Genomic DNA, 16642 nt, shown 5'->3' on the forward strand with positions numbered 1-16642 from the left:
TCCCCAGGTGGGGGGGTCAGTGGGACTGCTGTTGCGCCCCCCCCCCCCCCCCCCGCAGGTCTTTTCCACCACAGAGGTGCAGAAGCAGTCTTTTCCATCTCTTCCATACTTCCTTGTTCCAGGGTTTTGAAACTCTGGGTAAGAGCCTGTTGGCCCCATGTTCTCAACTCCTCGGAAATGACAGATGGAATTCAGGAGACCAGAAGGGCTAATCTTAACAATACTTTTTTTTTTTTTTTTTAATTTATGGTTTTGAAGCCTGACTGCAGATCACTTGCCTGTTGCATTCTGTGGAAAAAGTAATGCTGGTCCCGGGACATTTTCATTTTCCATCAAGTGATGGCATGCAGCTGTGGAAAGCAGTATCCTGTCTCCAGATGAGATAATTTTATAATAATTACATCCATCCGGTAATTCCAGCTCCCCCCCCTCTACTGCCCCAACCACCTCCACCACCCCGAAAAAGTACTTAGTTCTGAATAGGTTTTTAAGTACTGTGTGCCATCGTCCTAGACTCATGGACCTTAACTTACTTTTTAAGGGAATTCCACAAAATCAGTAAGACCTGCCTCCAGAAAAATGATATGCCTTTTTTTTTTTTTTTTGGCTTTTTTCTGAAAGCCAATGAACACCTCATATTAGTTTTTCTCTCTTGGTCTCCAGGCAGCCTCTTCTCTGTTCTGAATCCCATGTTTCAGCCATGAGCAGTGGGTTGCCTCGCCACTACCCAGAGACTGGGGGTGATTTGAGAAAAGCTAAGTTCCCTGATGATCAAGAGAAGCCTAGCCTGGAGAGCTAGCCTCCCCACCCATACTTGCTCTGACTCTCAGCTTAATCATTGCCCAAGGAGTGGCTTTGACTCTCGATTAATTTAATGAGTGTTCTGTATTTCCAGTCCACATGAAGAATCTGACTTTATGAGCTTCTAGCTAAGTTTTGCTTCTTGGGTTAGGGTTTTCCCATAGCTTGGGTGATTTGTTTTTGTTTAGGAAGAACTGAGTTCTGACTTTCCCTCCGCCTCTTTCCCTACCAAATAGAGGCTAAAATCAGCCAACCTCTCCTGGCCTTCCCCTTGAGGACTTTAGAAAGGGAGGGGGGTGTGTGGATTGTTTAGGGATTTGGGCTCCTGAGGAGATGATACTCAGTTTGATTGAGTAGCAGGGGTAGGTAAAGCCCTCTGATGGAGAGGAGCCTGGATTCATTTGATCCTAGCAAAGATCCCTGGGTAGAGAGGTATGAGGACTATTGATTTGGAGAAAAATCAGATATCTGGGTTTTTTGGTTTTTGTTTTTGAAGATCTGTATTTATTTATTTGAGAGAGAGGGAGAGCCAGTGAGAGAGAACATGAGCTCTGGGAGGGATAAGCAGGCTCCCTACTGGGAGCTGGATGCAGGCCTCTTAACCGACTAAGCCACCCAGGTGCCCCAGAAATCTGGGTTTTAAAGGTCCTTCTTGTTCAGTCCACATGCCGGGCATTGTACAGGGATGCTGAAACAGTGACTTTCGCTGGCTCTGTTAGGAAAGTCAGCCTTCAAAGCTTAATCATGTTACTATTATGTTCAGTGTGTATTCCAGGCTCCAGTGAACACCTCTCAGGCCAGGGAGGCCAATGGCTCGTGACTTCTAAGCTCTTGCCTCCAAATTGCTCAAGACACAGCCCCTTCCTTCTGTCCCCACTATGAGCTGCATGTCAGTGTCCAAGAATAAAGACAACACAACACATGGATCATAGCAGGAAATCCTTGACTGGGGCTTAAAAATACAATAAAAGTAATCAGACAGTAAAACTGTCTGATTATTCAAAACAGGTTCCTATAGCATTCTAGCTCTATCTTTAAACCCACATTGATTGAATCAATAGCATGATAAATGATAAAACTGATTTATTAAAACTTTAAATAGATCAGCAAAATCCTACTTGTGAACTCATTGCTTTGCAAGTCAATAGAAGTTTGGTGCTTTTTAAAAATGATAGTGTGCTGTAGACTATAATGTTTGTATTCCCCCCAAAATTCATGTGTTAAATCCTGCAACCCAGGGTGATGGTATTTGGAGCTGGAGCCTTTGGGATGATTAGGTCATGAGGATGGAGCTCTCATGGATGGCATTAGTGCCCTTATAAAAGAAGAGGCCCCAGGGAGCACCCTCCTCCCTTCCACCATGTGAAATTATAGCAAGAAGACAGCCCTCTGTGACCCAGGAAGCATCTCCTCACCAAACACCAAGTCTCTTGGTACCTCAATCTCAAATTTTCCAGTCTCCAGAACTGTGAAAAATAATTTTTTGTTGTTAAGCCGCCCCATTGTTGGTAGTTGCTTATAGCAGCCGAAATGGACTAAGACAGTTATTTACAGGTTCAAATCCATATCACCTTTTCCCATCTAGGTGAGCAGTTGCAGTGTGCTGGTTTTCATTAGCTCACATCAGTGCCCTCCCACCCCACCCCCACACAGTGGGCAGCAAGCCCCCTGATCCCCGCAGCAGCCCTGCTCTGGGAGCAGAATATGCAGTCCAGAGACAAGAATCCCTTCCCACTAAGACTCTATCTCCTGCTCACCCTGATGCAATGTGAATGCTTCATGTTCATTCTCATGATACAGGGCTATGGATTTAAATCTGTTACTTTTGTGCTTAAGCTTTCTAAAGCTTCCTTTCTGCCAACCTGAGAACGTCTTCTGGTCCTACTTTCCCCACTCCCACCATATTCTAGCTCTGACTCCCTAAGACAGATAATCCCTAAGAGACCTAGAAAGCTTATTTCAAACAAATTAGCTCCTCTCCTAGTGCTGAGGAGGGCCCACCTGTTAGTATGAGAAGCTGGCATTATCCTCTGGGGGCAGGTGGCTCCCAGGACTCCATAGCCAGGGCTCTAATACAGGCTTATGGTCATGCCCTTCACTGGCAGGATGGTGCTATGGGGAAAGGGCAGAGGTTCTGGGCTTCCCCTTGGGGCCATTCCTACAGGGGACACGAGGACGGTGGCCATTGGGCAGCCAGACTTGCACCAGTAGCTAAGATGGGATGAGAAGAAATGTTAAGTTACTCTGGGGAATCTGTTTCCCAGAGCAGTGCTTGTGTCCACACTGACTTTCTGGCCAATGCAGCAAGGTTGTGGATGAGGTTCTTGGGCCAGAGGCCAGCAGGAAGAAATGCATTTTCAGTCTGTCTCTGTCTGTCTGTCTGTCTCTCTCTCTCAACCTCTCTCAACTCTGTCTATCATGCAGCTGGGCTCAGAGAGAGACCAGGGTGTAAGTCAGGTTACACCTCCAGGCCAGGTGGCCATTGCAGGTGCCTTCCCATCCTGAGAAGGTAGAGCCCTCTGCTATTCCAGGTGGGCTCTCCTGGGACCTTTAAGAATAGAAGGTACAGTTTTGAAATGAGATCAGATATGGCCAGGAAGGAGACAGGACAAAAGTACAAAATTCTGACTCTGAAATTAATGACACTGATCAAAAAGACAGTTTAGCAGAGAGAAACTGGGCTTTGCAATCATACTGTCCGGGGTTCAAGTTCTTGCTCAGCTGTTTATTTGCTACGTGATCTCAGATGAGCTGCTGCTGCGTCCAAGTCTTCCCATCTAAAAGATGGAAGTAAACATTGCCTACTTTCTGGGTCTATTGTGAAAAAGAGTACAAGTGAAATGCTGCAGGCAGGGTGTGGGACATAGCAAGTATCAAAGTGCTAGCTGCCCAGGAGCACACGGTTAACCCTCGAACAGTGCACCAATCCCCACTCACTCAAAAATCTTTTTATAACTTCTGACTTCCCAAAAACTTAACTACTGATAGCCTACTGTTGACCAGAAGCCTTACCAATAACGTAAACTGTCAATTAACACATACTCTGTATGCTGTATTATATGCTACATTTTTACAATAAAGCAATCCAGAGAAATAAAAATGCTATTAAGAAAATCATAAGAGAAAACACATTTACAGGACTGTACTAAATTTATCCCCAAAATCTTCATATAAGTTGAAACCTGCCTTGTGCAAATGGCAGCTATAATTAAGAGACCTGAAATGAAGACAGAGATCATGGCAAAGGGATACGATAGATTATAGGTTGGACACAGCAGTTGGGAGACCTCAGCTCTTGCCCCTCCCCTGGCTTTGTGCTCAGAACACCCCATGATGGGGAAGGAGGGCCACTGAACTGAGCCGTGCTGGCTGTGCCTGTTGCGAACACTGCCAATCCACACACCACATGGCATTGCTTAAAAGGTATAAACAAAGGGGCATCTCCCACCACTCAGGGCCATGCAAGCAAGTGGTAACCAATCCCACAGATGGAATGAAAGCTAGCTGGTCCACATGGCTAAAGTGTATAAACAAAAGAGAGAGAGAAAGCATGTGTGTGTGTGTGTGTGTGTGTGTGTGTGTGTGTGTGTGTGTGTTTGTAATCGCCAGGCATCTTAGGCATACACAATGGAAAACAAATATGTGGTATTCTGGAATTTAAAGGAAAACATCCCCAAAACAATCCCCCACATCAGATGATTTTGGTTAAGATCAGAATGCCTGTTTTCAGCAGAAAACAGATTTATAGGCTGGCTGATGTGTGCTCCATGTCTGGCAAGCAGGCCATGGAAACTTGCAATGAGTTTTCTTGTTTAGAAAGAGGTTATCTTGGGCAGAGGCCCTCCCTCTGGATCCTTCATCCCCAAACTACTTAATTCTAACATACCATATTAGCTAAAACTTTTCTCCTCTCTTGGTCAGAATAAGGGCTCTGGTTTTTAAATGATGCTGACTTCGTCTTTGGAAGGGAGGATTTCTCAACTCTTGAACTTGTTCAGACCAGGTCGCGGCCTCATTACCATAAAGGTGTGCTGAAAAAAAGCTTACAAGGCCCTTCATCCCTTGCCACACCCCAGAGAGGGGACGTCGCTAGCTCCCTTCCACCAAGAATGTGACAGGCAGTCAAATAACTGACCTCTGTGTGGCCAGTGCTATGCATGTGACAGAAGGAGAGAGCTGATGGCTAAGTTGCTCCATACCTGCTCTGTGACCTTGGGTAAGTTATTTTACCTCTCTGAGACCATTTCCTCATCTCCAACTGGGATGATCATAACTATTTCAAGAGATGATCATAACTATTTCAGTTCAGCCAGCCCTCTTAGATTCAGAAGGGGCAGCAGGACCTTACCATAGAAATCTAGCTCCCTCATATTCCTCTTCTCCCTGGGAAATCCCACTGTTGCTCCTATAGAGCAGGTTCCCCTCTTAGCCGTACACTAGCCTGAGGCCAGGCTGGAATACATGTTGGCCCCAAAGAGCCATGCTTAGCAAACTGATGGCATTCATATGCTGTAGCTGTTGAACCCCTCCACCCTGGAGCCCCTCCCCTGACACCCCCCCCACCACCACCAAGTACACAGAATCCCCAGAAAGTGAATCTCTGCAAGGTCAGCAGGCAACCTAAGCAGGTGCTCAGGACATTAGCATATGCCCAAGCTTCATGGGAAAGACAAGCACTTTTTTTAACTTCTTCATATTTATTTTATGATTCTGATTTTTTTTAAATATTGAATTGTATAGGGGATAGGATAGGTGTCATCATTTTCTCAGTATTGAGGGCAGTAAGTGGTCGCAGGAGGCAGAAGTGTGCCTGCCCGGGAGCCTGGCTTCTCAGGGATGGTTGGGTTTGCTGTTGACCTCCTGGAGGGTCCACCCTGATGTATGGTAGAAGAGCAGCACATGGTGGCAGGGTGCTTTATGATGACCCGGGTGGTGGTTGGGGATGGGAGGAGTTGACTTGTCCTAAATGCAGATTCCTGGGGAGGCAGCAAATGTTGACTCTGCTTATGCCTCACTTTCCTTATCTGATCAGTGAAGGTAATACCACCAAAGTCATTGGGTTGTTAAAAATTATGGCATTTTTTAAGATTATTTATGAGAAAGAGAGCATGTGGAGGAGGGGAAGCAGGCTCCTCACTGAGCAGGGAGCCCAATGCGAGGGTGCAATCCCAGGACCCTGAGATCATGACCTGAGCCTAAGGCAGAGGCTTAACTGACTGAGCCCCCCAGGTGCCCCAATGATGGCATATTTAATATCAAGCATATCACAGTGCCTGGCTCAGAGCAAGAGCTCAGACGTTCCTTCTGGCAGTTATGGCTGTTAGTTACTGTTACTACTGCCTCTCAGAACATTTCAGAGATTGAAGTGTCCTAAACACTCACATTCCCCCATGTCTCCTTGCTTCCGTTGCATCACACAGGATTGTTCCCGGCTGAAATGTTACCATGAAGCTCCATCCCTTTCAGAAGGTGAATTAGAGAACTCATCTTTCCACCTGTCCATGAAATGCCCATTTCAAAGATTCCCGCTGTGTGGGAAAGGTGGACCAGCTTTGCCCTTAGCTGCATGTGGCCCCATAGCCTTGGTGCCATTTGGCAGAGGCCTCCCCTTCGTGGAGTTGAAATGGGAGTTTAACAGTAGCCATGGGAGAAGAAATCTCTGCCTCCAAACCAGGAAGGGTGGCCTCAGCACCTTTCCTGTTCACTGTCCATGCTTCCCAAAAAGAGGTAGATCAAGAACTTTCTTGATTACCTAGAGTGGGGCTGAGCCCAAGTCACCGTGGCTTCTGTGTGGACACTGTGCAGGAAGGAAAAAAGAAGGCAGAGCTGTCCCTGAAGGGAGCATTTTCCCTGTTACCTGGTGATGGGGGGGCTTGAAACCACCACCTCTCCCACCCTCAACAGAGGGGGAGGGGAAGGAGAGAGAGAGAAGGAACCCCAAGGAGAAGTGAGTGGCGGTGTGCTCCATCCCCCTTCGCCTTCCCCTAGACTGGAGCTAGTGCCCTGAGTCTAGAATCACATCACTGCAGCAGGCAGGTTGAGGTTTCAGGCAGAGCATCTTGCCAAATTCAGCACGTCCAGAGGCCCTTCTTAAGCCCCAAGGAAAGTTCTCAGGGGTTTCCAGTCTTCCCATTCACCAGCTGGGCAGGGAGGGAGCACAGTGTCAGGAGGGATAGTAGCTCTGAGATGTCTTATGTGGTCTGACTCAGTGTGAGCGCTGCCTCTTGCTGGCTGTGTCTTTCTGAGAGAGTTGTTACTTAACCTCCTGGAACCTGTTTCATCTATAAAATAAAGGTGACGAGGGGATTAAATGAGATGGTGTAGGCCAGTCACTTCCTGTAATGTGGGACATGCATGGATTGATTCTCATCGGGAATAACAGCTCCTGGGATTACATTATTGATTATCCTTTCTCTAGCCTCTGAAGGAGTTGCTCACGGACAGAAAAGCCTGCCAGAGGTCAACCCAACACTCACCTACAGTGTCATTACCCATCAGCCTCTGCATGTATTCTTTTAAAAAAAATTCTTCCCCCTAAAATTTAGGGTTGGCTGAGGAGAAGAATTCGCTTGTACGTAATGGCAGCCCAGCCTAGAGAAAACACAGGTTGAAGAAATCTGGAGGAAGTTTTTACCAAGAGTTCCCTGCTGCAGAGGCTGTGGAAGGCATTTTGGCTTCTTGGGGAGGAGAGTTCACAGGGCTGAGCCTGTGCGAAAACTTACTTGGAAGCCAAACACAGGTTCTAACTTGACCCATTTACTATGCCTTCCCAGGCTGACAGGGTTCAACATGGAGTTGTCCAGCCATGATCTCTTTCATACCTGTTGCTTCCTTCCGTGGACCTGTCCTGTATCTTCCCCCTTAGCTGTCCTTTTGTAGCAGTCTGGGGGTGGTCCTGTGGCTCTACAGCACCAGGGGGTACTGCTGAGCCCACACTCTCTAAATTGCGGTGTAAATTGGAATGGAGAAATTCTTCCCTGTGGGGAGCTGAGCCCAGCCAGATCTCGTACCCCCACCCCACCCTCCCTCCATGGCTTCCTGCCCTTTAGCCCTGGAGTTTAGAAAACTAGCCTCTGGGTTCAGAACTCCCCACCAGAGAAAGGTTCTCTATGCCTTCTCGATAGTTCAGTGTTTACATCAAGGCCTAGAGCATTGATTCTCAAAATGTGAGCAGGCATTCGAATCATCTGGGGGGATTGCTGGGCCGCACCCCACTCGTTCCTAGTTCAGTTAAGTCTAGGACAGGGATTGTGAATTTTTATGTCCAATGAATTCTCAGGTGCTACTGCAGCAGCTGGCCTGGGACCACATGGTGTGATCTGCTGGTCTAGAAACAAGTTTCTCAGTGGCCCAGGTTCTGGAGATCTGAGCACTGTCCCCAGATGGGTGGCTTGGTAAAAGCCTCAGAGCAGAAGCTATCAAGAGGGCTGAGATGACCTCTAGGATGATCCTACTCCTGGAGAGACTTAGTCTCCAGGACTGTCGGTCTCCTCTGGGGTTTTTCTACTTGCCTCTAATAAAACTAAAGTTAATAACAAACCCTTGCTGATATCTTTAAATTCTGCTGGGAAGTAACATTTTACTAGTGATCCTTAGTGAAAGCAAAGTCATGGCAGTATTTCCTGCTCAGCAGAGCAGGGTTTGGCTTTTGTGGTGTCTCCGCACAGTGGGCCTGGGTGCAGGAGGACTCTAGCCGCTGCTCACTGATGGGGGCCTTTGCCCTTCCAAAGATGACTGCGTCTGCCTTCATTTGGAGGTGGCAGAGGAGCATGCCAGGAGAGGATCAGAAGAGGTGGTAGGGACTGGGTTCCTGTTTGTGCTTGCAGTGAGTGCCTGGCCCAGCCTCCTGACAGTGAATCAGCCTGTCCAAGGCTTGGCAGTCAGTGGTGAGCCAGGGTTACCATGGAGATGGGTGAGGCCCAAGCCCACAGGTCTGGGTGGCCTGACTTGTTTTTAAATGTTGAAGCCTGTGTGAACATAGAGGCCCTTATCTCCACTTCTGAGGCTTTCTTAAAGCGTGACTGGTATTTTGGGGCCCAGAAAATGCTAGTAGGGGAAACTCACATCCTTGCTATTGGGTCTGTTACTGACTTCTGGGTGCCACCTGTGTGCCTACAGGTCTCCCAAGCTTGGTACCTTTTACAAAAGATAAAATAAGGGACTTCTGGGTGGTTCCATCAGTGAAGCTTTTGCCTTCGGCTCAGGTCATGATCCCAGGGTTCTGGGATCGGCCCCGCATCTGGCTTCCTGCTCAAGGGGGAATCTGCTACTCCCTTTCCCTCTGCCCGCTGTTCCCCTGTTTGTGTGCTCTCTCTCTCTCTCTCTCTCTCTCTCTCTCTCTCTCTTTCTGTGTCAAATAAATAAATAAAATCTTAAAAAAAAAAACTTAAAATAGCCTTCTGAAGACTTATTTTTCTGGCATATCTTTCTGAAGGAAGTAAAGAGGTAAAATCCCCTTCTTCTCTGGTCTGCTCCATGAATACCTCCTTCCCGTGGAGGTAATTCAAATTACCATTCCTGCCTCATCCTAGCAGAGCTCTGGGAGGCATGTATGGGTGTGGGGAAGGTAAATTTATCCATCGTCCCTCCACCACAGGGCACTCGCACAGACCCACAGAAACCAGAACCTGTGTCCTTAATCGCCCTGCTCCCTCCTGCCCAGCTACCTCCTCAGATCATAAAGGGACACAATGGACAGCCACCAAGTGCCAGGAATCACCCTTCTGTCGTCTTTTGTCTTTCTCAAGGTTCATTGTTGTCGTTATTTTCCTTACAGAATCTGGCTATGCCACATCGTGGTTTTCAGAGGGTTGTACATGCATTACCTCATTTAATCCTCCCCTTTCAACCCTGGTTCTGGGAAGCCAAGGAAAGTGCTTAGTGTCAAACAGCACCTAGGTGGCAGACCAGAGTTAGATCCAGAGTCCACTGCCTGCCGCTAATCCAGGACTTCTCGGCAGAAGTGTGCCAGAGACTCTCCTGGCAGGATGGGGGACTGAGACAGATGCACACATATAGAATACCCTCCGGGGACTCCGACACCCACGGCATGTAGACCAGGCCCTGAGTGGCACAGGTGGCAGAGCCAGGGCCTCCTACTCCTTGCTCTGTCATTCTTTCTATAATGCCACCTGCCCCTTCCGGAAGAATGTGGTAGCATCTCCTTGAGCACACGTTCACCAAAGTAACAAGAACGGGCATTGTTTTCCAGAGGGACAATGAAAAGGAAGCAGGAGAGCAAGTACCCCTCCTTCCCCTGCCCCTGTTGTGTCCTACTGCTGCCTACCTCCAACCCCACCAAAGTGCAGGTGTGACTACTGAAAGTCTGAGGCCAGCCTCAGAAACCAGGTGTGGAGAATGATCCACTCTCCCTCTTCTGGGCTTCCTAAGGCAGTTGGTTAGAGAAATCATAATGAGTATTTTGTCCTTGAAAAAAAGTTTGACCAGTCAGGTCATATTACAGAAGGAAAGAGGGGGCCTCGCCAAGACCACCCAGTTTGTTTGCCATGAGAAGATTTTTTCTTTGAAGTGGGATTTGTCCAAGGCAAACAGGGCCCTTTCCACCTGAGGGGTGGGATGCAGTGCTACCTGCACGTGTGCACACACATACACACACGCACTGTTCCTCCTTGTCATATCTTTTTTTTTTTTTTAAGGATGGAGCTAGAGATTTTTTTTTTATTTATTTATGAAAGTCACAGAGAGAGAGAGAGAGGCAGAGACACAGGCAGAGGGAGGAGCAGGCTCCATGCACCGGAAGCCCGACGTGGGATTCGATCCCAGGTCTCCAGGATCGCGCCCTGGGCCAAAGGCAGGCGCCAAACCGCTGCGCCACCCAGGGATCCCATCCTTCTTGTCATATCTTTCTGCAGGTTTTGTTCAAGCGTTTCTGATAGTGGAGCTGAATATATGTAAATACTTCCTCAGTTTCTAACTAGAACTAGTTTTGCAAACTTGGCATAGGGTCCAGAGCAACCAGGTGCACCTAAGTGGCATTATGTTTTGATTTGTTTTCAATCCTCCTTTGGGATTAAAAGACATTTCCCGTAACTCCAGGTGTGTTTTAGTGTAAGATTTCTGGGCCTGAAGAAAAAAAAAAAAAAAGATTTCTGGGCCTGGCCCTCCAGTCAGGTTTATAGTGTGACTCACTGGAGTGTTCATCTTGGCGTGGGTGCCCTTAACAAGTCATGCTTTCGGTGGTGGCCGAGGAGATGACCAGGGCCCAAGTGGGGGCCCTGCTAGGTGTTCATGTTCCCTGAAACTGGCATAAGCCGTGGGGGACTGGGTTACCTGTGCGCTCAGCAAAGATGGGAATGTCAAACTGGATTTTTTTGTGGGGCAAGGACAGTGACTCATGGCTTTTTCATAAACTCTCATTTTCAAAAGACTTCACATGGATTTGTCCTCAGTCTCACTGCAGTATTCATCACATGCCCTCATGGGTCTTTCTCAGCATTTGCTCTGGACAAGTTACTGTTCTTGGCAGCTTCTACCTATGGTGGTGAGACAGTAGAAGTTGGATCTGAATGAAAAGCCAGATGGGAGAGGAGGCTTGTTGAAGTAAAGAGGACCGGAGAGAGAGAGAGAGGATTCTCGTGGGAGTTTGAGATTCTGTCCCATTGAAGTAATCCTCTCATTTATTGGATAAATATTTGTTGATTGATTGATTGATGCTTTGTTCACCGATTTATCATTACTCACTATCGTGACCAAGATGTGGTTAGAGCAGGGGACTAGAAGGACTGAGAAGCAGCCAGGCACTGAAGGAGCTTGTGCTCTAGTGAGACCTGACCCCAGCACACCTATGACAGGAAGGGCACTGGAGAGAACACCTTCAAAGCTCATGGGATTGTGTTCCCTTAGGGGGAGACTGAGGACATCTTGATAGGGAAGCAGCAGGCCTAGGTGGCCAAGACTGCCTTCCAGGAGGGAGGGCTGGCGTGAGCAGAGGTGAGAACACATGAGACTTATTTGGGAACTTGAGTGATACCATCTAAGGGGCAGCTGAGGAAGATGTGGGGTCAGGGTTCAGCAGAGTCATGCTGCTGAGACCTCAGGAAACCTGAAGACACAGTTAATGCCTTAAAACTTAAAACTGAGTGACTGACCTAAGCCACGTAAGACTCTTGGGCAATGGCTGCGCTCCCACATGGAGGGCGGGAGGCAGGCTCGGTGTGTCATATGGTGACTACTTTCTGGGGACCTGGAGGCTGTAAGCCACCAGCTAAGGTGCAGGTATCAGAACATTCGGCAACCAGGAGCAGTAAGCCTAGAGGAAGAGAGGGTTTGTTTCTGTTTGGAATTTTGGATAGAAAGACCTGGAAGCTTCGAAGAAGTCCTCCCAAATACTACACACACACACACACACACACACACACACATACATACACGTATGTATATGTAAATATTCTTAGTTTTAGAACAGTTTCAGATCTACAGAAAAGTTGCAAAGAGAGTATAGAGAGCCTCTTTATCCCCCACCATTTCCCCTATGGTTAATACCTCTACTACCACACTCCATGTGTCATGACTAAGGAACCAACGTGGTACATTACTGTTAACTAGGCTCATTCGGCTCTCACTTATTTATCTGTCAGGTCCTCTTTCTGTGCCAGGGTCCCATCCACGAGACCCATGTGACAATTACTATGTCTTCTTCATCGCTGATCTGGGACACTTGTCTTCCCTGGTGTCTCAGAGATGACCTTAGCAGTTCTGAGAAGTGCTGGCCAAGTATTTTGTAGAATGTGCTCAATTTAGGTTTTTCTCATGGTTATCGTCTAAGAAAAAACCAACACATGTGAAGAATTTAAGAATTCCCAATAGAACAATGAAGGGTAGCTATCCTTTTTCTCTGCACTCTGTCAGATGGATAGGACGCCATTTTTGGCCTGAAGGCAAAGGAGCTTTTCTCAGCAAAACCAAGATGTTTCTCTTTGGCTTCCTTTGGGAAAGGAGGTCACCAGATAGACTCCATCGTGCCTGAGGCTGGGAATAGAGGCTGGGAATAGAGGCTCTGGACTTTGCACTTCCATCCCTACCACACAGGTTGTGGTCTTGAGCAGATCACTCTTTTTCGGGGGTGGGGGAGGAGTGAGCTAAGGTTGGCCAACTGAACATCTCCATCAGACCTGCTCAGATCCCTGCATTGTTGCACGAGCAAGATGGCAGCTGTGGTAACTGTACAGGCCAGTGTTCTGGCCACATGTCAGCACATTCACCTGGGAGGAAACCGGTACCCTCTTGGCCTTTCAGACCCCTGTTTTCTTGTTTTATGGAGTCCCTTCGTAATGGACTCAGTGCCCCTTTTTTCCAGAGTTACGGCTCTCTCTGGTTCTTGCCATTTATTTTCTCCCGGTATTCCAAGTTCCTAGGGGTGAGAGCCAGGTGGGGGTGGGCTGGGCACCCCTCCATGCCACACCAAAAAGTGAATTCTTGGAGGATAGATAGTGCCCCCTGTACAACCATGAGCCATTATTAGGTGGTGCCAGTTCTGTGTGGCCCTGTGACCCTGGGCCATCCATGGAGACCCAGCCAACCGATGCAATTTCTCCAATAGTGTTAGAAAAAAAATAGGGCAGCTCATGACTTACGTATCTTCCTCTCAGGCCAATTAACTCAGTAATTCAATCCAGAAAGGCAGCAGGGCTCGCTCTGATTTTTGTAAGCCATGTGCTCCCCGGCCTGCCCGAGCCTTCTACTTTGGTGTCTTGATCCTTCCTCCCCCACCTCCCTTTGGTGAGTTTATAGGCATAAGAAACTGAGGTCAATGACTGCTTTTTCCATTTCTCCAGAGCCAGCTGCTTCTTCTTCATTTTAGTGAAGTTCTGTGGCTTTGATGCTAGGATGATGCTAGGTTTTGGGTGGGATCCAAACGTGTGGGACCTCCCCACCCCAAGGGAGACCTGAAGTCTTTCTTCTGATTCCAGTTCTCCAGCACAATGTTCTGCTTGCCACCACCTTGCCTAGACCAGATAAATGACTGGACTTCTACACATTGGTCCAGGCTCCTTAAAATTATAAAATGGAAGAGGCCAAACCATGGTGGGTTTTATTTGGGTACCCCATTGTTATCCATGGAATCATTCCCAGAGAGAAATGATTGAGCCTAACTAAGAAAGCATAGAGCTAGGGGCCTCTCTTAGGCCCCAGGTATTCTCAGCAAGATGAGGGCAGGAGGGAGGACCAAGGACAAGGTTTGTGGCCAAGTGCTGACTGAAACTGAGACCTCCCTCCAGTGCATGTGAAGCCCCTGCCTACGGTGTTCTCAGGTTAACACCATCACATCCACAATGAGGCCAGCGGCCACAGTCTCCTTGCCCAGGGGTCTCACTGGGCCTCCATATGGTGTAAGGAGAGGAGAAAGTATTGCCTTTTTCTGTTAACTCTCCAGGACCCCAGGGGAGCTAGGCCAGGGCCTGCCTACCACTGTCAAGACTCACTTAATGCGGGCTTGTCCTGAACTCAGCATACGGGATGTCCCACATATGGGAATGTCCCAACTGGGCCCAACGGTGGCACTCCCAAGTCTCAAACACGCAGTCTGAAATGGGTACCCAGGCTAGAAATGAGGGAGAGACCCTACTTCTCCCCTACAGGGCCATGTCTGCTGTCTTTGATGAGGCCAGGAGACCCTCACTCACCAGCAAGTCTTGTGTGAATAAGAAGGAAAGCCTGGCATCTAGGAGTTTTTCCTTTCCTCACTGTGTAGAAACGGGGCATCTGGTGTCACATACTTCTTACCGGACGTTTGCCTTTCACCAGATGGGAGCTAAGAGGTCTCGGGAGATAGTGAATGACTGTCCTCCGTGGGGAGGAGAGTGACCTGAGGGCTGATCAAGTTATTCTCACAATGCCCACTTGGTACTTCCTTCTGAAATACTTCTCACATCACCTCCTTTATTTTGAGCCATACTTAAAAAGCAAGGAAGGCCACATCTCACCATTCCTGTTGTACAGATTGGAAAACTGAGGCAGTAGAACTCTGAGCCAGGAATTCCAGAGCCTCGCTGTGGAATCGCATCGCTGGAGGTGTGAGCAAGGATTTGACCCTACTATAAACAGAGGCCCTGTCGCCACAGTTGCTACCTCCACCTGACACACTACACCCACCGCCAAGCCCCCAGCAAAAGGAAAGGAGCAAACAATTAGAGAGAGACCTGGCCACCCCATGGGCTGTCCCAGCTCCCAGGGCAGAGGACCAGGCCCCCTGAGGAGCAGTGCTCTGACATATGGCGCCTCTGGCAAGAAGGGGGGTCCCAGAGAGCCACTCACTCACTCACTTGTCCCACATGTGAGTCACACGTACACTGCAGCCTGAGTCCACCTCAAGCAAGTCCTGGTCTCAGTGAGAGGCAGTAGGGGTGGAGGACAACTCGGTAGGGGTCTGCCTGCACAGGCTTCTAGATCAACAATGCCGGGCCAGGATTTGTCCCATTGGTTCTGTTCCTTAGCGGCCAAGTCTGCCCTAGGGTCCAGTATCAACTTGCCCACCTACGAAATGGAATTTTTGGAAGATTGGGGGATCACTCAGACGTGTGGTGTCTGGATGTGTACAGGGATCGCTTGTACAGAAGCGCGTGCCTCAAACCTGGACCAGGGCAGCTCAGCCTGTGAGGTTTGCTTTTGTGAAAGGGAAAGGACAGGTGGGAGCCACTCAGGGGAGACCCTGCTGTCTCACTTACTGAGCCTGGTGATTTCGTGAGGATTCACAGCTGCCCTCATTGGTGCTTAACTGCCCACTGAACAAACAACTTGTCTCCTTTGTCATCATAGGGCACATACACAGAGTAGTGCATGAAACCCAAACAGTTTAACGAATAATTAGGAAATAAATATCCACAGCTCAGCACCAAAGTCCAAAGCTAGACCATCGCCAGTGCCCTAGACACCCCCCTTGCAAGTGCTATATTCCCTTACCAGAAATCCCTCCCTCCCTCCCTCCCTCCCTCACCCTACAGGACACCCCACACTTGGCTTTATGACAATTGCTTTCTTTTTCTTTTCTTTTCCTTTGTCATTTACATATACCCCTAAACAGTGGGGCAGTTTTTAACTATAAGAAAACACGTTGTACATGTTTTTGTGTCTCTTGCTTTACTTTGGCATCGTGAGGTGCACGCATAGTGCGCATGGCTGCTGTGATCCGTTTCCACTGCTGTATAGTATTCTAGCATCCATGAAGTATCCACTCTACCGCTGGACTGCTGGTAGTGAATTGTTCCCAGCCTGCTGATATTTTTAACAAATGGATCTCAATCCCCTGGCTACTGTCACTACCAGGTGGACAGCGAGAGACAGAGGCAGAGGCCAAGGGTGGTCCCAGAGCCCTTTGCAAGTCTCCCCTCCCGTGCTGTGGCACTGTGCTCCCCCTGGCAGCCAGGACTAATGCCCACATCTGGTCTGTCTTACAGCTTGCTGGGATTGCAGTCCTTGCCGTTGGACTATGGCTCCGGTTCGACTCTCAGACCAAGAGCATCTTTGAGCAAGACACCCAGCCTTCTAGCTTCTACACAGGTGAGGTGGTTGGGGGGTGGGGGTGCTTGGTACTTCCTCTAACTGTAGAGATTCTGTATTGATCCAGGGATTGGCCTTGGGAAAGACTTTTGCTCTGGCCACATTGGCCTGTCACGTCCCTTTCAAGCTTTGCTTTGTGTAGTGGAGCCCAGGAATTTGCATTTGACTGATGTGGTTTCTTTTATCATGCTGACTAAGTCTGGCATTCTGACCATCCCCCCAATAGGAAGTTGGCTCTGCCAAAGTTGCTGCCACTCTTGAGGGTTTAAGAATCTCTGTGCTTGTCCCTGACCCTCTCGTAATGTATAGTCTTCTTAAACTTGCT

The 16642-nt window shown here is 48.4% G+C and overlaps 1 protein-coding gene across 1 annotated transcript in view; it reads left to right on the forward strand.

Moving 5' to 3' along the window:
• CD9 (CD9 molecule) overlaps positions 1-16642 on the forward strand; it is a 33113-nt gene that overhangs the window by 4620 nt on the left and 11851 nt on the right. Inside the window, exon 2 of the mRNA XM_055315365.1 lies at positions 16215-16317. Coding sequence (XP_055171340.1) covers positions 16215-16317 — 103 coding nt within the window. The remainder of the gene's footprint in view (positions 1-16214; positions 16318-16642) is intronic.

Source organism: Nyctereutes procyonoides, unplaced genomic scaffold (assembly GCF_905146905.1).
Source record: "Nyctereutes procyonoides isolate TBG_1078 unplaced genomic scaffold, NYPRO_anot_genome, whole genome shotgun sequence".
Lineage (NCBI taxonomy): Eukaryota > Metazoa > Chordata > Mammalia > Carnivora > Canidae > Nyctereutes > Nyctereutes procyonoides.